Source organism: Oncorhynchus gorbuscha, linkage group LG13 (genome assembly GCF_021184085.1).
Source record: "Oncorhynchus gorbuscha isolate QuinsamMale2020 ecotype Even-year linkage group LG13, OgorEven_v1.0, whole genome shotgun sequence".
Classification (NCBI taxonomy): Eukaryota; Metazoa; Chordata; class Actinopteri; order Salmoniformes; family Salmonidae; genus Oncorhynchus; species Oncorhynchus gorbuscha.
Genome location: NC_060185.1, coordinates 63692750 through 63714161, shown reverse-complemented (window position 1 = coordinate 63714161; position 21412 = coordinate 63692750). Strand labels below are relative to the sequence as shown.

General features: G+C 44.8%; 1 protein-coding gene across 1 annotated transcript; it reads left to right on the top strand.

Annotated features, from left to right (window-relative positions):
- Window positions 1-12853: 12853 nt before the first annotated feature.
- si:ch73-233f7.1 (uncharacterized protein LOC100537710 homolog) lies at window positions 12854-20673 on the top strand. The gene is made up of 4 exons (XM_046295302.1): window positions 12854-15673; window positions 18796-18854; window positions 18993-19108; window positions 19488-20673. The coding sequence occupies exons 1-4, from the start codon at window positions 13118-13120 to the stop codon at window positions 19832-19834; spliced, it is 3078 nt and encodes a 1025-aa protein (XP_046151258.1). The 5' UTR covers window positions 12854-13117; the 3' UTR covers window positions 19835-20673.
- Window positions 20674-21412: the final 739 nt, after the last annotated feature.

Here is a 21412-nt window from a genome sequence, read left to right as displayed (position 1 = left end):
AATAGTCCTCTCCTGGCAGCTGGTGTGTGTGTGTGGGCCAGTGTGTAATGTTTATGAGAAATGATGTGTGCGTTTGCATCTGTTACCAGGTGTATGTTGATTTCTCTTTGGTGTGTGTGTGTGTGTGCAGCCTTTTTCGACATCTGTGTAACTTGCGGGAACCTTATAATCTGGAGCTGGAATATGTGCTCATGTCTGTGTGTGTCTGCCACTCCTCCACCCCTCTCACTCCTTCCCTCTCTTTTCTCTCGCTCCCTCGTTCTTTGACAGCTCTAATAAGTACACTAGGTCAGGTTACACCCCTCCATCCATGCCAACTTCTCCCCATTTTGCTGTTCTTTCTCTCTGTCCCCCTTGTCTTGATTTTCTCTCCCTCTGTTCTCTTTCCCCCTTCCCCACTTTCTCATATAAATTCGTACTCACTGTCTCTCTCTCTCTCTCTCACTCTTACCAACACACACTTTCTCACGAACATGCAAGCAGGCACACACACACTGTCTCTCCAGGCCTCTCAGGTTGCTGACATTTTCCATTTTTTTTGCCCGTATAAAGTAATAGTAATAATATTAGCGGGTGTGACAGAGCTAGGGTCCACGGGCTGACATCGCCAGGACTCCTGTAAATATCCCCCTTTTTCTGTGGGAATCCGAGACGCAGCGTAGAACCTCAGTTTACACAGCTGAGGAACATGTGAACGAAACTCTCCCTTCCCCTCTCCTCCTCTCACTCACTTTCTCCTCCCTTCCCCTCTCCTCCTCTCACTCACTTTCTCCTCCCTTCCCCTCTCCTCCTCTCACTCACTTTCTCCTCCCTTCCCCTCTCCTCCTCTCACTCACTTTCTCCTCCCTTCCCTTCTCCTCCTCTCACTCACTTTCTCCTCCCTTCCCCTCTCCTCCTTCCATTCTATCCCTCTCCTCATTCCTATCGGCCTGCCCTACCCCTCTACTGTACCGCTCTTTCTCCTCCCTTCCCCTCTCCTCCTTCCATTCTATCCCTCTCCTCATTCCTATCGGCCTGCCCTACCCCTCTACTGTACCGCTCTTTATCCTCCCTTTTTCCCCCTCATCCTCCCATTTCTCTCTTGTTTATCCCCCTTCTCTCTCTCTCCCCTTCTCTTTTTCCTTCTGTCTCTCTCCCTCTCTGCCACGTGATGGCTGTGGTTGCGACACTCCTGCCATAGTGTATGAGGGCAGGACAGGCTCTGCTTGAGGCGTTGGAGGTGAAGAGCAAAGTGAGTGGAACTCCTTCTCTCCGGCTTTCCCATCTCCTTTATCTCCCTCTACTTCCCTCCCTCATTCTATGTATTTATCTCCCTCTACTTCCCTCCCTCATTCTATGTATTTATCTCCCTCTCCCCTTTTTCTTCTTCAACATCTGCTGCAGCAATCAACAGTTATCTCTCCATAGGGGCCATGCATGCACACGCCTGGCCACACGCGCACGCACACACACACATAGTCAAGGTCATGGACACACACAGACTTATTGGCACTGATGCACAAGTACTTGAAGTTGGACAGACACGTGCACATTCATAACCACACATAGCAAGGAGACTGGGTTTCTGGGTATTGTGCAGCACTAAGGGAAACTCTTGTTCTTGTTGTCTTGCAGGACTGCTGTCGCTCTTTGTATTCTATGTAATAGTTGTCTGATTTTCTGTGTGTCAGCGAGGTTCTAATTATGCCTGAGGACCCAAATGAAGTGTGTGACATATGAAGTGTGTTCTCTATTTCTTTCTCTCTCTCGGAGGACCTGAGCCCTAGGACCGTGCCCCAGGACTACCTGACATGATGACTCCTTGCTGTCCCTGGTCCACCTGACTGTGCTGCTGCTCCAGTTTCAACTGTTCTGCCTTGTTATTATTCGACCATGCTGGTCATTTATGAACATTTGAACATCTTGGCCATGTTCTGTTATAATCTCCACCCGACACAGCCAGAAGAGGACTGGCCACCCCACATAGCCTGGTTCCTCTCTAGGTTTCTTCCTAGGTTTTGGCCTTTCTAGGGAGTTTTTCCTAGCCACTGTGCTTCTACACCTGCATTGCTTGCTGTTTGGGGTTTTAGGCTGGGTTTCTGTACAGCACTTTGAGATATCAGCTGATGTACGAAGGGCTATATAAATAAATTTGATTTGATTTGATTTGATATGGGTTTGTTTGTGTGTGTGTGTGTGTGTGTGTGTGTGTGTGTGTGTGTGTGTGTGTGTGTGTGTGTGTGTGTGTGTGTGTGTGTGTGTGTGTGTGTGTGTGTGTGTGTGTGTGTGTGTGTGTGTGATGTCAATCCATAAATAGCTGCAGTACTATTCTGCCCACTGCTGTGTTTACCGGTCTCTGTCTCCCTCTACTGGACATAGATAATAGGTACAACAACACAACATTCACATGACAGTGCTGCTCTTCAAATATACCCTGGCTTCCCGCTTGTTTCATTTCACCGGTAAACCAACCACATCTGACAACTTTGGAATACATTGCACCCCTACCCTAGGCTTATTGCAACTACCGCAACCATTATCAGCCTATTACTGCAAGACGAAATTTGTAACCTAGGTTTACTGTTAGACCAGGGCTACGTAGAACGTTGTTAATCATGTATGACGCTGGTAAGTAGACTATCTTTGATGCTGTTCCTGCATATTCTACTGTTGCTAGGCAACCGGTGGCCTTTAATATTTATGGCGAGGTCGTGAAACAACAAAAAGCCCATTCGAAAGTCATACCTCTGCTGAAAAGAACAGCAAAGAACGCTGTGTTTTTGGACACTGGTGAACAACAAGCATATGCTGGTCTACAGCACAACAAACATCAAGTCACATTATACTGGCTTGCAAAGTCATGTTTCATTCCTATTGGAATCCAGCCAGAGTGGGGATATCCAACAACCAGAACAACCTAAATCATATAACTGGAACAACCATTTTCGGTAACGGGTGCAATAAACCCAACCGACAGATGTGCTTAGAAGAATGCATGTCATTTATCTTTGTGTAGCATAAGATACATTCATCGTTTAATGAATCAATCAATGAACATGCAAAAACACAGATATTGAAACTAACATTTCAAGCTTGGAAATATGATAATGGGGGCATGGTTTTGATGGGTGTGGTTTTGCAGGCCAGCTAGATTAACATGGACCAGTTTGGCCACCAGCATGAGCTGGTCCCCAGCATACCAGCATCACCAGCATGAGCTGGTCACCAGCATCACCAGCCTAACCAACTAGACTAGCATAGACTAGCATAGACCAGCATAGACTAGCGTAGACCAGCATAGACTAGCATAGACTAGCATAGACCAGCATAGACTAGCATAGACCAGCATAGACTAGCGTAGACTAGCATAGACCAGCATAGACTAGCATAGACTAGCATAGACCAGCATAGACTAGCATAGACTAGCATATTTTAGAGGCAATTTATACTGAGCATGTTTATTAAACATGTATAAACTGTATTTATAATTGATTTGACCATATTTTAGGTAGGCAATAATTCTATTACACAATTTCTGATATATCCTTTTATTTTCTCACATAAGTAAAAGCAAGAAATGCATCACCTATGTCCCTGCTGTCATTCATTCCAAACAGACTGGTTTGGATTTCTCCCTGACCCAAACTGACTGACATCAGCAAACCATTCTGGAACTTTGAGTGTTCATGACAAAGCCCCTCCAGGTCAATAGGATCTATTTGTATCTCATACAAAAAGGCAGCTGCAAGCCAGAGACTGTCGGCGCTGGTTTAGCTCAGTGGTTATGACAAAGCCTAGATACCACGGTCCACACCGGGTTGACGTTATGAACCACGGGCGCTGTCCAGCGTATGCAAAGGGTTTCCAAAACGGATGTTGATGAACTACAATTCAGAAATGGACTTGACATCGAATTGCAAAGAGTTGAACTCACCTGTACGGAAATGCCTGCAAGAGGGAAATGTGTAACCCAGGCCTACTGTTAGATTCAGGCTACACAACCTTTTTTAACTTCATTATCGTGAATGGTGCTTAAAAGTGAGCTATTTTTGATGCTGCTACCTGTGTAGTCTGCTGTTGATAGGCAACCGGTAGACTTTGTTCTTTTACAACTAGCCTACGCCATAAGAGTAAAGGCCCATTGTAAGGTCACACCGTGGTTGTGCAGGTGTAGAATAGGCCTACTTCCCGTGCCAGTTTAGCTGAGTGGTTTCTTCTTATGGACATACACCTTGAGGCGTCAAACCGCAGGTGCGGCCTGGCGTTTTTTCTCCATCTCTTTTAATGTGACATACATTCGCTTTCAGTCCACTATTGACAACCACTATGTAATCTATGGGATGTATAGTAGCCGAGAACTCGTTTTTAAAGATTTGTATTATTCTTATTATTAGTGGAAACCGCTATGCCACAAATAAAAACAAAGATTCCAGAAATAATTTATGATTGATTGATTGATTGATTGATTGATTGATTGATTGATTGATTGATTGATTGAGTCGTTCATTCATTAAGACTGTAGGCCTTGGTGCACGTTTTGTGCAGACTAAAAGGACTTTCATTAGGTGAACGAACATACAGTGGGGTCCATAATTATTGACACCCTTGATAAAGATGAGCAAAAATTACTATATCAAATAAATCATTCAAATACTGAGCTATATATTTTTTCTGCAAAAAAAACCTGTAAAATATGGTGGTGGATCTTTGATGTTATGGGGCTATTTTGCTTCCACTGGTCCTGGGTCCCTTGTTAAGGTCAACAGCATCGTGAACTTCACCCAGTACCAGGATATTTGAACCCAAAACCTGGTTGCCTCTGCCAGGAGGCTGAAACTTGCCTGCAAGTGGATCTTCCAGCAAGACAAAGAGCCAAGCACACTTCAAAATCCACAACGAAATTGCTAACTGGCCGCAAAAATCTACATTTTACTATGGTCTACTTAGTCCCCGGACTTGAAACCCATTGCAAATCTGTGGTTTGAATTGAAGAGGGCAGTCCAAGAGTGCAAACAGAGGATATCAAGGATCTGTATGGATTCTGTATGGAGGACTGGTCTAAGGTTCCTCCCAATGTGTTCTCCACCCTCGTTACACTCATAAGGTGAGATATTGAAAACGGGGTGTTTTGACCCATACCTTTTCGAGGATGAAAAGGATTGCTTGTTTAAACAATCTTTCTCTGATCAATTGTATTAGTAAAAAATATAATTTCCTAAAATGTTTTAGTATACAATATTGCTCAGTATTTAAGGAATTTATTTTGCACAGTAATTATAAAAAATAAAAAAATAACTTTTTTTTTTAATCAAGGGTGTCAATAATTTGACCCCACTGTATCTAGGCTAACCCTGAATGTTTTTATAGGCCACAGGATGAAGGTACGGTTGCAGTTGATAGTGACAAATGCACATGCTGGATCGTAATCACATTCCCGTGGTGTGGTGCTACAATATACTGTATCCCTACTGTTCTATGGGCTGTCGAGCTTTTGATAACGGTGCACCAGCTCAGCGCAACAGTTGCTACTTACTCCAAAGTTGCGACTCCTTGTCGGTTCGCCGGCTGAGGGGTCGAAATGTGGGCGCTGCCCGGTTCTTTTATTTTTTATAGATTTTTCTGTTACACATTATTACATCAGTTATTTTTCTTCATTTGGGATATCCTTTAACTATGAAATATATTAGCCTGGTTTTATTATGAGGGTGGTGTTGTCTTGTTAGCTTTGTCTTTTCACATGGTTGTCATCCCGGTCACTCTAATGGAACACTAGTCCCTTTAATAATGTTTACATACGCTTTTTAAATAAACATTTTTTTTTAACTGGGCACTTTACTCATTTCATATTTTCATACTGTACTTACATTTTATACTGCAGTTCTTAATTCCATTAATTCACTTTTAGATGTGTGAATTGTTAGATACATCTGCGCTGTTGGCGCTAGGGACACAAGCATTTCGCTACATCTGCTAAATGTGTATGTGACTAATACATTTTGATGTAATACTAGGCCTATCAGAAATTAAAGTCTTAAACATGAGCAGGCTATTTAACCCACAGTTGTGTGCCTTTGCTTACCTGAAATGCCAGAATCTCCATGTACATTGCCCCTGTGTGTGCTACCTGAATTACCTGCATGTACCAGCAGGAGTTGCTCTGAGACCATGGAATATCAGATAATAATCATGTATAATCTCACTGGTTGCACAATGCACATCCAGCCTATATATAGATGTTTTTCTTCCTGGTTACCTGTGCCAGCATAGCTCCGTGGTTACTTCTGAATGTTCTCAGTTCCAATCTCTCAGTCTGCGGACTGAGAAGTTCAAATCCAAAGCTACTGTCTGGTCTTCTTTTTATTTCAATATCATTTGGTTCACAAAAGTTAGCCTACAAATCAAGAAGAATTGGTTATTGATCAAATGTATCTTCTTAAGCCCTATGCACTATAATAAACTATAGCCTAGGAAACTCATCTACAACACCTAGTCAATTCATTATGACTTGAAATGCATACTCAATCATTTATTGATTTATTTCACCTGTATTTAACCAGGTAGGCTAGTTGAGAACAAGTTCTCATTTGCAACTGCGACCTGGCCAAGATAAAGCAAAGCAGTTCGACACATACAACAACACAAGAGTTACACATGGAATAAACAAACATACAGTCAATAATACAGTAGAAAAATATATATACAGCAAGTGCAAATGAGGTAGGATTAGAGAGGTAAGGCAATAAATAGGCCATGGTGGCAAAGTAATTACAATATAGCAAATACACACTGGAATGGTAGGGTGTGCAGAGGATGAATGTGCAAGTTGAGATACTGGGGTGCAAATGAGCAAGATAAATAAATACAGTATGGGGATGATTGGATGGGCTATTTACAGATGGGCTATGTACAGGTGCAGTGATCTGTGAGCTGCTCTGACAGCTGGTGCTGAAAGCTAGTGAGGGAGGTAAGAGTCTCCATCTTCAGAGATTTTTGTAGTTCGTTCCAGTCATTGGCAGCAGAGAACTGGAAGGAGAGGCAGCCAAAGGAAGAATTGGCTTTGGGGGTGACCAGTGAGATATACAGTACCTGCTGGAGCGTGTGCTACTATGGTGACCAGTAAGCTGAAATAAGGCGGGGCTTTACCTAGCAGAGACTTGTAGATGACCTGGAGCCAGTGGGTTTGGCGACGAGTATGAAGCGAGGGCCAGCAAACGAGAGCATACAGGTCGGGGTGTTGGGTAGTATATGGGGCTTTGGTGACAAAATGGATGGCACTGTGATAGACTGCATCCAATTTGTTGAGTAGAGTGTTGGAGGCTATTTTGTAAATGACATCGCCGAAGTCGAGGATCGGTAGGATGGTCAGTTTTACAAGGGTATGTTTGGCAGCATGAGTGAAGGATGCTTTGTTGCGAAATAGGAAGCCAATTCTAGATTTAATTTTGTACCTATCCAAAGTCCCTAGTTTTGCAGTCTATGAATGTAAGCTTTATATCAGGTAGATGGCGCTCTAGAATCACGAATGAGAGAAGTGAGTGCTTTGTTTTGAAAATAGTGTGGCCTGTATGCTAACTCTGAAGCAATTTTAATAGATCCTTCAATTCATTGCAACACCGTCTAAACTAATAAAACGAAAACGAAACCTGGCAGGGGGCATAAAAAAATGATTTAGGTTATACCAAATTATCTTAATAATCTAACAATCATCAAATTTTGCACCAAAATATTTTCTGACTCGCTCACTGGTAACCTGCAGTTCCGTCTTGAATTTTGTTTGTATTTGTTAATCTTTATTTAACTAGGCAAGTCAGTTAAGAAAAAATCTTATTTTACAATGACGACCTATCACGAATAGGTATAACCGCCTCCCCTAACCCGGACGACGCTGGGCTAATTGTGCGCCGCCCTACATAACATAGGTTAAGGAAGACTTGTGCAATACACTGAGTAACGTAGCCTAGATCATAGCAGAGGTCGTAAATCGTTCTGCTGCCTCTCCTTCTCTGCGCAGGGTTAGCTTCGAGGTTACTTCAGCTGTCTAACTATCTAATGTACCCCAGGTACGAAAACCTAGCGTTTTTGGAAAAAATATTCAAAATACAAAAATGAGTTTTTTTTTCTTATTGATGAATGAGGGTTTAACAATTAGGATACCTTCCCTATTGAGAGTTTACATTTTGAACTTCCATTCTTATATTGTAGCCTACAATGAGGCTTTAAAAAATGTATCATCAATAAAACATATTATTTAAATGAATGGGTATAATTGTGTGCTGAATTAAAGTAGTTTGTAAATCAGCTTATAGGCTACCATTTTTAGTCTTCAGGTAGCCTTTGCCTTGACATTTCGCAAACATTTGACAAATTAAAATGTAGGCTTTGGTTTGAGTATATAGTTTACTATTGAACTAGTTTTATTGTTGCAATGTAAAAAACAAAAAACAAAGATTATGTAGTCCTATCTGCCCGGTCATTTCTTCACCTTAAATTATACGCTAGATGGCGCTCTAGGATCATGAATAAAATAAGAATTTTCAAGTAGGCCCATAGATAATCAACTGGGTTCCCAAACTTCCCACACGGTTTATGGTCCAGTCCCTTTCAAAACAATTCAGGATTAAGGTAGTGAATGTAAACGAACCACTGTTTAAGATTTTCATTTAAAAAAAAATATATATATATATATATATATAGCTATGCAATTGGAAGAAAAGGTTATGACAATAACAACATGTTTTATTATAGAACATGTTTTTACAAAGTTATCTTCGGCTTCATGTCATGTTAAAAAAAGTGTAGTTGCTCTCATGAAATGGTATTAATTGAACACTAGGCCCACTCTTTGATGGCTTGCACATCTTGCCTCTGTCCACATAGAAAATAACAAACCCTGCGAACAGGGCCCAAATTCACAAAACCTTTCTTTAAGGAGAAATTTAACATGTTTTAAAACAGTCATCTTAGTAATAAATATTTTAACGTGATTACCATTGCTAGCTAGATATCTATCTAAAACGGCTGCCTAGCAAACAAACATCTTAAGAAGATTTCAAATCAAATTTCATTTGTCACATACACATATTTAGCAGATGTTATTGCAGGTGTAGCGAAATGCTTGTGTTCCTAGCTCCAACAGTGCAGTAGTATCTAACAATTCACAACAATACACTCAGTCTCAGCTTTGATGCACCTGTAGCGACCTTGCCTTCTGGATGATAACGGGGTGTACAGGCCGCGGCTCAGGTGGTTGATGTCCTTGGCATCTTTTTGACCTTTTCTGTGACATTGGGATACTGTAAATGTCTTGGAGGGCAAGTAGTTAGCCCCTGGTGATGCATTGGGCAGATCGCACCACCCTCTGGAGAGCCCTGGGGTTGCGAGCGGTGCAATGGCCGTACCAGGCGGTGATACAGCCCAACAGATGCTCTCAATTGTGCATCTGTAGAGGTTTGAGGGACCAAGGACCAAGCTAAATTTCTTCAGCCTCTTGAGGTTGAAGAGGCGCTATTGCGTCTTCTTTACACACTGTCTGTGTGGGTAGATCATTTCAGATCATAACTGATGTGTTCACCGAGGAACTGTGCTCCCTCTGCTGTTTCCAGAAGTCCATGATCAGCTCCTTTGTTTTGTTAACGTTGAGTGAGAGGTTATTTTCCTGGGCATCTCTCTCCCAGGGCCCTCACCTCCTCCCTGTAGGCTGTCTTGTCATTGTTGGTAATCAGGCCTACTACTGTTGGGTCGTCTGCAAACTTGATGATTGACTTGGAGGCGTGCATGGCCACGCAGTCATGGGTGAACAAGGAGTACAGGAGGAGGCTGAGTACACACCCTTGTGGGGCCCCTGTGTTGAGGATCAGCAAAGTGGAGGTGTTGTTTCCTACCTTCACCACCTGGGGGTGGCCTGTCAGGGAGTCCAGGACCCAGTTGTACAGGGCGGGGTTCAGACCCAGGGCCCCGAGGTTAATGATGAGCTTGGAGGGTGAGCTATAGTCAATTAACAGCATTCTAATGTAGGTATTCCTCTTGTCCAGATGGAATAGGGCAGTGTGCAGTGTGATGGCGATTACATTGTCTGTGGATCTATTGAGGCGGTAAGAAAATGTAAGTGGTTCTAGGGTGTCAGGTGGAGGTGATATGACCCTTAACTAAATCAAATCAAATCAAATCAAATTTATTTATATAGCCCTTCGTACGTCAGCTGATATCTCAAAGTGCTGTACAGAAACCCAGCCTAAAACCCCAAACTAGCCTCTAAAAGCACTTCATGATGTGACATAAGTGAGTGCTACGGGTCAGTTATTTAGTTCAGTTTCCTTTGCTTTCTTGGGTACATGAACAATGGTGGATATATTGAAGAAAGTGGGGAGGGCAGACTGTGATAGGGAGAGATTGAATATGTCCGTAAACACTCCAGCCAGCTGGTCTGCCCATGCTCTGAGGTTGCGACTAGGGATGCCATCTGGGCCGGCAGCCTTGCGAGGGTTAACACGCTTAAATGTCTTACTAGCCTCAGCCATGGAAACTGAGAGCCCACAGTCCTTGGGAGACGGCCACGTCGGTGGCCCTGTGTTATCCTCAAAGTGGGCGAAGAAGGTGTTTAGCTTGTCCAGGAGCAAGACTTCGGTGTCCGCGATGTGGCTGGTTTCCCCTTTGTAGTCCGTGATTGTCTGTAGACCCTGCCATAGAAGATATTAGAATTATTTTCATATGAACTTCTCAATTTTAAGATGTTATGAACCTCTTAGGAACTTCTTTTTTTTTCTTAAAAAAAAGCTTATTTTAAGTTTTTGCGTAAGAAGTGCTTTGTGAATCTGGGCCCAGCTCCGGGGCTCCGCCATTCAACCGGTTAGCAGGGCACTGGGCACCCCCCAGTGGCCCCTCTCGCTCTCCTCTTTCTCTCTCTCTGCGTGTGAGGGAGAGAAATGACCGATGTGTGTGCCCGGCCGGGACAGTCAGGTGATTGTTGGTGAGTGTGAGCAAGGTGAATTCGCCGTCGGACAATGCAGTGGGGGTGCAAGGAAATGCGGGGGGCGGATGAAACGATCGTAATGCTCCGTGTAATGCATGTTAATGTAACAGGCACCGAGGGACTGCCGGTACATCCAACTGAGTGCTTAGGGATTATTTATCACAAAACATTTGTATTATGTTGGGGAACGGTTGATCCCGGATAGCTACACACTAATCCTCCACTCCGTTAATTAAAAAGACGATGAAACCAATGGAAATTGTGTTTTTTCAGAAATGTAATCATTTCTGGAGAAGCTTAACCATCTGCTGGAGGTTAAGTCTGTGAGCAGATTGTGTTTTCTGGTTATTTAAACCTGCGGATTTAACTTTTTTTCTAGAAGAAGGGCGGGTGGTGGGTTTCTGTGGGTGAGGGGGGAAGGAGGAGGAAAGAAAGAGGGTCGTCGCTAAGGAAGGGTGTCCAACAAGCTCTCACAGTTTCATGCCAGAATTAGACCTTCATGTTTCTCAAATATCACATTTCGAAGATGTTCCAAAAGTCAAATTTCGAAGTGTTTGGTTACTTAAATTGTATCGTTAAATTAAGCATTACCTCCGAATTTGGACGTCGAAGACAGATTTGTATCATGGTGATCTGCCTGGGGTTTCGGGAAGATATTTATTTGGTGTCAGTGGCTGTGTTGTCAGCTCAAGAGGAGAAATTTGAGCTTGAGCCACGGCGTTTAATTAGAATGCGACTCGAGTCTGTCGAGAGAGGAGGCCTAGCGCGCGCGGAGGGATTCTGTAAACCTAGTGTGTCTGCGTGTGTGCGCGCACGTGGTTGATATCTGACTGACTGGCCAGGATTAAAGGGGAAACGATTAGATGTGCGCAAACATGTACCGCACTCATAACAGACCCGGTCCTCTTGGTTTTATCATAGCCAGACGTGCCATCTCCATCATCTAGTCAAGTTATTCCATCCTGTTGACATCTGTTCACATGACTTGGGCTAACATTTAGCCTTGTCTGTACAAATAACCTCTGTCTTTTGTCATGCGTTTATGTTATCTGACAAGGTACAAATATGTCGTTCTGCAAATTATAATGTAAAATGTAATTTTGATATAATCCGAACAGTAATACCTTAATGTGATTAAAGGGCGTGATTGTGGTTTTGTGAAGTTGCTTTTATGATGATTGTGTTGATACATGTTCAGGTCTGCTAACACAGAGAGTTGTAAAATGCGTGTTTGTACCAGAGTATAAGTTCCTCTTTGAACGATTGTCATAATTTTTGAGATGGGAAAAGAGATGCTCACAAACAACCTTTAACATTGAATAATCCATTAAGGATCATTTTTGTAAACCCCAAATTCTCTATGCTGATTTAAATCATCAATGTGGTCATTTGGGTATTCATTTTCTAGGAAGCTATTGGAGGCACAGTTTCATATACTGGCCAGTATCTATATGAAACAAGAAGAGCCTTTTTTAGTGGCTTTTATTTCCAACTCTGTGTCTATGTAAAGTGTTGTCTTTAAAGGCCTAAAGGACACTTTGCAGTGCGAGACCTCTGAAACCTCCGTCAGCTGCGCAGCGCAGTAGCTAGAAAACGACACCCTCGATGAAAAGCAATTAGCTATTAATCCAGATCAGCCCCTGATGTCTCGACTGAAAGCTACGCTGCTTTCGCGTCTCTAATCGCTCCGAGGAGCTGCACCAGAGAAAGGGTTAACCGTGCTACTGTAATTAGAGTCGCTCCTCTCGTGTCTTCGTTCTCCAATACAGTGCTGCTCGCAACTACGGAACCCCTCCCTCTCCTTACACACACACACACACACGCACACACACACACACCCTCCTCCCCACCCCGATTGTCTAATAAACTGGAAATTCAGAGCGCCAGCCTCCCGCGCTCACACACTGCCGGTATTGCGCGCGGGGAGCACAACACATAGAGACGCTCAATTCCTCTCCTCCCCTCCAAGTTTACATTCTTGTTTTTATTATTCTAAAGAGCATTACTTTGATGAAAGTAGGCTACATTGTAAGTGCGTAAAGGAGCAACACGCTCTGAAGTGTTTGATTGTTTGTTTTCTACAACAACTGGAAACGAATCCACGAATCATTTTACAAAGCGCATAATGTCAGTTACGGGTAAAGTCATCCTGTGCTGTTTTCACCGTTGATGATTTTCTTGGGAAGCTTTGAGATGGAGCACAGGCTCACGAGCACGCGGTGGACACCGTTAACCGGGCTGGTGGTGTGCCTGCTGGTGTGCGCGTGTGTGGTGGACCTGGTTCTGGCACAGATTCGGTACTCCATCCCCGAGGAGTTGGACCACGGTGCTTTTGTCGGTAACATCGCTGAGGACCTCGGTTTGGACGTGGCCAAACTGTCCGCCCGTCGCTTCCGGATAGTCTCCGGTGCCAAGAAACAGTACTTAGAGGTGAATCTGGAAAACGGTATTTTATTTGTTAACGAGAAGATCGACCGCGAGGAGCTGTGTGAACGGAGCCCGACCTGCTTCTTACATTTGCAAGTGGTGATCGAGAATCCGTTAGAACTGTACAGAGTGGAGGTGGAGATTTTGGATGTGAACGACAACTCTCCCAGCTTCCCGTGGAGCGAGTTCAATCTGGAGATTACAGAGTCAGCGGCGCCCGGGTCCCGGTTCCCGTTGGAGAGCGCGCAGGACCAGGACGTAGGCACCAACTCGCTCCGATCCTACCAGCTGAGCTCCAACGAGCACTTTGTACTAAACATCCAGACACGTAATGACGGGAGCAAGTTTGCTGAGCTCGTGCTGGGGACCCCGCTGGACAGGGAGCAGCAGAAGACGCACGAGATGGTGCTCACAGCCGTGGACGGGGGGTCGCCAGAGCGTTCGGGCACGGCTCTCATCACCATCACGGTGCTGGATGCCAACGACAACGTGCCGGTTTTCGACCGGTCTGTTTACCGGGCGAGCCTGGTAGAAAACGCACCGAGAGGGACTTTAGTGCTGAAGCTAAATGCCACCGATTTGGACGAGGGTGCGAACGGAGAGGTCTCATACGCGTTCAGTGGGCACGCACCGCTCAAAGTGCGCGAGCTGTTCAGCGTGGACCAGTATACGGGTGAGATCCGAGTGAAGGGGATTGTGGACTATGAGAAAGCGAGTGTTTATGAGCTGTATGTGCAGGCTAAAGACAGGGGTCCCTCGGCAGTGGCCGAGCACAGTAAGGTACTGGTGGATGTCTTAGATGTGAATGACAACGCGCCGGAAGTCATCCTCACCTCCGTGTCTACACCTGTCCAGGAAGACGCGCCACCGGGCACGGTGATAGCCGTTATAAGTGTCATGGACCGGGACTCGGGAGAGAACGGAAATGTGGACTGCCAGATCCCCAGCAACGTCCCCTTTCAGCTCCACTCCTCCTTTAAGAACTACTACACTCTGGTGACTAGTGAGTTTCTCGACAGGGAAGCCGTCTCCGAGTACAACATCACCCTCACGGCCCGAGACCTGGGCTCCCCGTCTCTCTCCACGAGGAAAACCATCCTCGTCCAAGTGTCTGATATTAATGATAACCCCCCGCGCTTCGCACAGCCATCATACACAGTTTACGTGACCGAGAATAATGCCCCGGGCGCATTCATTTGCTCAGTCACTGCTTTCGACCCTGATTCTAATCAGAACGCCTATCTGTCCTACTCGATTCTAGAGGGTCAGATCCAAGGCATGCCCGTGTCCACTTACGTCTCCATCAACTCGGACAACGGAAACATTTATGCGCTGCGATCCTTTGACTACGAACAGCTAAGGAACTTTCAGATACGGGTGCAGGCGCAGGACGCCGGTTTCCCTCCGCTCAGCAGCAATGTCACGGTAAATGTGTTCGTTTTGGACCAGAATGATAATGCTCCGGTTATCGTGTCCCCATTGCCCAAGAACGGGACCGTGGCGACAGAGGTAGTCCCGAGGTCAGTGGATGCGGGGCACTTAGTGGCCAAGATCACTGCGCTGGATGCGGACGCAGGACAGAACTCGCGCCTCTCCTACCAGGTGCTCCAGGCTACGGACCCGGGGCTGGTTAGTGTCGCCCTCTACACGGGAGAAATAAGGACGATTCGCCGGTTCGTGGATAAGGACGCTACGAGGCAGAGAGTCGTCATCCTGGTCAAGGACAACGGGCAGCCGCCTCTCTCCGCCACCGTCTCTATCCTCCTCTCCGTGGTTGACAATGTGCCGGAGTCCCTGTCTGATTTCGGCGACCTCACTCTGAGCCCCCAGCCCCCCTCCAACCTCGCCCTCTACTTGATCGTGTCACTGAGCACCATCTCGCTAATCTTCCTGGTGGCTATTATTGTCCTGGCTGCGGTCAAGTGTTACAAGGACAGAGAGACCATCAGTGGGTATAACCTCCCCCCCTTTGCCTGCTGCTGTTGCGGGGGCTTCCAACCAGAGCCGCCCCCGGAGGTGTTCAAGAAATCTAACCTAAACCTGCAGATCTCCACCGGGGCGAAGGTGCCCACCAACTGCATGGAGGTCAATGGCAACGGTACTCTGTCCCAAGCCTACTGTTATAAAGTATGTCTGACCCCCGAGTCAGCTAAGAGCGACTTTATGTTTCTGAAGCCGTGCAGCCCCATTAGCACCCCGAGGAACAACGAGGCAAAGGGGGCTGATAACTTGGCTTGGAGCGCGCACCACCGGAGCTCATCGGTGAATAACCATTCCGGAGCCACCACACCAAATGAGGTAACGTGAGAGTAAATGTGTTGGCTTTCAAATAATTGATTTTGATAATCATCAAGTACACGACATTCCACCGAATGAAGGTCAAATCATACAATCGAAAGTGTAATATGTTTGCCTGGACTTGAACGACATTCATATCAACGTAAAAATAAATCGGACTTGGTCAACTTTCTCCTAATGCAACCAAACACGTATTTAGTTTACATTTATGTTGGTGTTTATATTTGACAAACCACAACCTTGATTATACAGTAATGGCATGTGAGTAAACGAAAAGGAAGTGAAATAATTAGAGAGTGGATATTCTATTCACAAAGGCTATGACAGAAAGCGGAACACGCCACAGTATATTGTAGGCTGAGCATGTGTTGTGGAGCGCATTTCTCTCCTCTCGCACACAGAACTGAACAGTCTGCCAGAGATCTCCGTTTCACAGAGCAACGGAGAGGAATAAACCTCAGTCATGTTTACATCGATGCTTGTATTTCGATCCCCGATCCACGTCTTGTTTCTCATCTATTTGCTCTGTCTATAATCCTCATTTTCCCATTGTTTGTTTATTTGTAAACACGTTTGGAATAATAGGGGGTTTTGAGAAATCCCATAACGTTTGTATGATTGAGTATTGTGGGTACAATGTCATTGTCTGTTCTGTCTGCTGCTATGTGATACGAGAGAGAGACAGACATGCAGTCTATACTTTCCTATAAAAAAACAAACACCCGTTTGAATTGATTTCTTGTAGCGTCTGCGAATTTTTACCGGGCTACAAGGTGAACGGTTGACAGACACGTAATGACGGGAGTAAGTTTGAAATAGAACCCCGCTTGTCTGGGCTGTAGTATTCTATCAACGACCGTTCTGAAGAATTCTGCACCTCTACTCATTTTCATTCTAACGGTTTTGGGCCAATAACCCCACTAACTATGCCTCAAGGGCACAGACACGGCCGAGCCATTATACGACCCATAATGCCGTGCATACGAAAGGGGGTCTCGTCCATTATTGATGAAAAATGCAAAGAGATAATTTTGGGGGACGGGTGAAGGGGTCCAAGTACCAGGCTGGGACGTGGCGCGCCTGTAGAGTGCCCTGGCGTTGTCCTCGCGGAATGAGAGAGGAGAGAGCTGTGGATCCTGTAACCCGGACTCAGAGGTAGACATAACATAGTTAACATCAATCCGGACTCAGGGCTAGCCATAACATAGTAAATGTAAATCAACTAGTATAATATGTACAGTTTCGTACGGTATGTATTAATTTGTGATGTCCACCATCCATGTTGTATGATATGTTAGAAATGACATTTTGTATGATATGTTACGAATTATATTTTGTATGATATGTTACGAATCACAATTTGTTGTGGGAATCGTTAGCTAGGTGGCTAACGTTGGCTAGGCTGGGGTTTAGGGTTTAGGGTTAAGGTTAGTAATTAGGTTAAAGGGTTAGGGTTATGCTAAGTAGTTGCTAATTAGCTAAAAACGGTACGTGATGAGATCCGAACACGCAACCTTAGGATTGCTAAATGTTTCGTTATACACCTGCACCATCAACCCTGACCAGGCCCTTTATCTACTTCCCTGGAGTCGGATGAACTTGTGGATAACATTTGTATGTCAATGTGTTCAGTATGAAGGAAGCTCAAGGTAGTTTTCCAAGCCAATGCTAAATAGCGCTAGCAAAATGGCTGAAAGTCTATTGGAATTTGCTAACATGCAACCATACCAAACGTAACATATCATACTAATTTGACTGTCCCAGATTTACCTTTACAATGTTACGTCTAGTCTATGAGACCAGGCTGGTAAACCCGTGTTCCGAGCAACTGTGAAGGATGGGGGAGGGAGAGAGGGGGGAGGGAGAGAGGGGGGGGGGGCGATGTCGACACCGCTGTTGCCGGAGTCACTAGATGGGACCGGCAGACCGTGAATGTGATGTGTGCGTATTGCCTTTTGTCATCTCTATAATCTGGTACAATGTAGGCAGACAGTATGACGGATAAAAGGACACACTTTTTTCCCCTGGAACATCCCGATCTCCGTGTAGACGAAGACTAAAAATGTCAGTCCCGTTCAAAGCAAGAACACCTCTGGCCATATAAAGAACTTGATTCTAGGTCATGATGATTGTTCTGCTAGCAGCTATGTCCCTCCAGGGGCTTGGTGTCCTTGATGACGTTAATTGGTACCCTTAAATCACCCCTGTGTTCCCCGAGAGTCATGTCGCGGATGAAAGCATAAAACCTCAAAGACTTAACCAATGAAACAGTGGGATGGTTATATAGCCTAGTTGTCAGCCATAACGATGTTGTATGTGGGCCTGCGTGTAGTGTCATTTCAGCAGGGTGATACAAAAAAATACATAAATTGAGAAGGTGAAAAAGTGGAGTGGTCTGTGAAACAGAGAGATGACCTATAGTGTGTAAAGCTGAAAGGACTGCACAACTTTTCCCGCTTCTCAGCAAGACAGTAATTCAAAGCATGTTCTCAGAGCATCAGAGTAATAGGAACATTAAAAAATGATGCATAAAACCCACAAAACAATTACTTGTGTCATTTTCTTAATTTCCTGAGTGGCACGGTTTTCTTTGAAGATTAAAATCGTGTTTTCGTTTCATCCCGGTGGGGTTCTAATTGAGTTTTGTGTATTACTCCCGATGAATGTATTTTGAATACCGATTCCAATAATAGCTTACGTCGCATTCTTCTTGTTAACAGCTCTAAGTCAATTAATCGAGCGTGGAATCCATAGGCTACTATGAGATTTATACCCGGAATAAATATCACTCCGCGGTGCGGGTCCCCTCCCCTGCTGTGCTGCGGTGGATGAAAGCGAAATAATTGACAGGCAAGTCATTGCTTATGGCACGGCGCACTTCCTCACTGCGTTCTGAAATAAGGCCACAGGGTGGCAGTCAAGCTCCATGGAAAAAGATATCCGGATATAATGAAGCCTAGAATATGGAAATGAAAAATGTATACTATTGGATATGTATCCCTACTCGGCAAAGTCGTTGAACGAGTAGGCTATATTACTGCTGGGTGATTTCAGAACGGTTGTTTGGTGGTTTGTAAGACAGGACATGTTTTAAGATAGTATTTTCTCTCCTTTATCTATAGCTCAAGCAACCAAACACAGACTGGACCCTCACAAAGAACCAGAACTCCTCTTTGAAAAGGTAACCATTGCTTTTGACATTACACTTACCTCAGCATACCGGTCTTTTGATATGTACGTTATTAATTTTTGGCCGGTGTGTGTTCATGCCATAAAGCATTATGTGATCATTTATGGTATGAATCTTTATCCTCTGCAGCTGTAACTCTATCAACATGGATGGCACTCTGATGAGGAAGGCCATGCATGCAGACCCAGAGAACTACATGACACCCATGACTGGCCAGTACTGGACCTGGGGCACCCACATGAGGGGTAGGTGAAGGCCTGGGTCTGGGCCTGAAACACACAGGCACGCACGCACGCGCACACACACACACACACACACACACACACACACACACACACACACACACACACACACACACACACACACACACACACACACACACACACACACACACACACACACACACACACACACACACACACACACACACACACACACACACACACACACACACACACACACAATCTAATGCCTCTCCCTGGATAATAGAAAACAGCCAATGAACAGGTGGCTAATAAGCACATAGGTGTACCACTTCAACGACGTATGTGTGTGTGTGTTTTGTGATATCCGTCTCACCTTGATTTCAGTATGTTAATTGACATAATCGCTCTACTTCCACAGACTACAAGATGTCTCCTCCTGCCACTGGGCCTCCTCCTCGCTCTTGGACCCCCCGGTGCACCCCTCCACCCCAGCAACAGCCCCAACCCCAGCAGCCTCCTCTCCCGCCACACCCCCACCCTCATCCTCACCCCCACCCACCTCCAGACTACCAGCATAACGTGTACATCCCGGGCACGCCGTCGGCTCTGTGCACCCTGAGGCCAGCAGCCACCCACCACCGCAGCGAGCTGGACGTCCACAACTCCTTCTCTACCTTTGGCAAGAAGAGACGCTTCATCCACAACTACGAGCCCCAGACAGACGCAGCAGCAGCTGTCATCAACAATGACCTGTATAATGATTAATAATGGGCTCCTGAGAGGGAATGAGTGAGTGAGTAGCCTCTATGGTATGAATGAGCCCTATGTCTGCTAACATAGTAAACAGACTAAGGATGAAAGGAATCAATTAAATAAGTGTACAAATGCCGGAATGAATGAATGGACTTTCGACCTCTATAATAAAGGAACGAGGGAGATGTTGAGGAGATGAATCTAAGAAGAGTGACCTCATTTTTACACCTGCCACTGTTGGCCATTGCTATTTTTGACACATTACTGCCACATGTTTCCCACAGTCTGATTTTCAATGGATTTGAGTCATTTACCAGACGCTCTTATCCAAAGCGATTTAAAGGAGCAATTAGGGTTAAGTGCCTTGCTCAATGGAACATAGACAGATTTTTCACCTCGTCGGCTTGGAGATTTGACCCAGCGACATTTTGGTTACTGGCCCAATGCTCTTGTAGCCCAGTATGATAAATCATCATTATTAATTATTAGTATTATGATCATTATTATTTACACAATCAGCGTGGATCAACATTTTGACGAGAAACATACAAATAGCCTAAGATTGGACAGCGCTTTGCACATTGTTATAAATATGAATTCTATTTTTGAATGTTTAAGAAAAGGAAATTAAATACAAATAACCAGGTTGCATTCATTCACCTGGAACGTTTTAAAATGTGGGGGTCTGTCAAGCAGATCTTGTGTGAATATATATGAATATAGCCTACTTGTAGATGCAAACTACTTGTAGATGCAATTGTGATGCAGGTGATCCACAAAGACTTAAACAGTCAACTACCCAACACATATACTGTATATACATTTCTGAGAATAAAGTATTTTTTCTCATATATGGTTTTCTTTCTTGTATTGTGGAGCCTATTACGCATTCTCTTGTCATCACCAGCTTTCCCCAAACAGGCCTAGAGGCAGTAAAGGTTTAATTCTAAGGATGGATTGAATTGAGTGAGACACGTATTCAGTGTTTAATCAGCTTGAGTCACCCATCCACTTTAAAGTTGGGAAATTGTTTTAGGGTAAAAAAGTTCCACGGCACACTAACTGCGGGGCAGGCTTTCTGCCACGGTAAGCTGTTTTCCGTGGCAAGGAATAAACATAGTAAAATGCTAACATATGCTAATTAGGGTGCTCGCATTTCCATTCGCCCGTAGAGAATAGTCGAGGTTCATTAACTGAACAAACAGAATCTCTCCTCGAAATATCATTTAATTAAAGACGGCGGGACTTGGACACAAGCCGCGGGCTAGCAGCTTCCGTTCCAAATGCCACACCTGGATGCGATATGCCGAGCCTTCTGCCCACTCTCTCCATGCCCTTTTCCTTTTAATATCCCGGGGAATGAGTTCCAAACGTCAACAGATGAGTAGTCTATCGGCCGGATTCACGGGGGTAATTAGGTCGCATGCCTCAGATTGAAAATAATTTTGTTAATAAGGAAACGGTCTCCATGGAGGCAAGACGCTTCTCGAACTGGACCTTCTCTCTTCCTGGGGAGGAGGAGGAGAGCCATGGGGACGGTACAGCAGGGCTAGAGTTCGTTAGTTCAGCTAAACATCACTTAAATAAAGG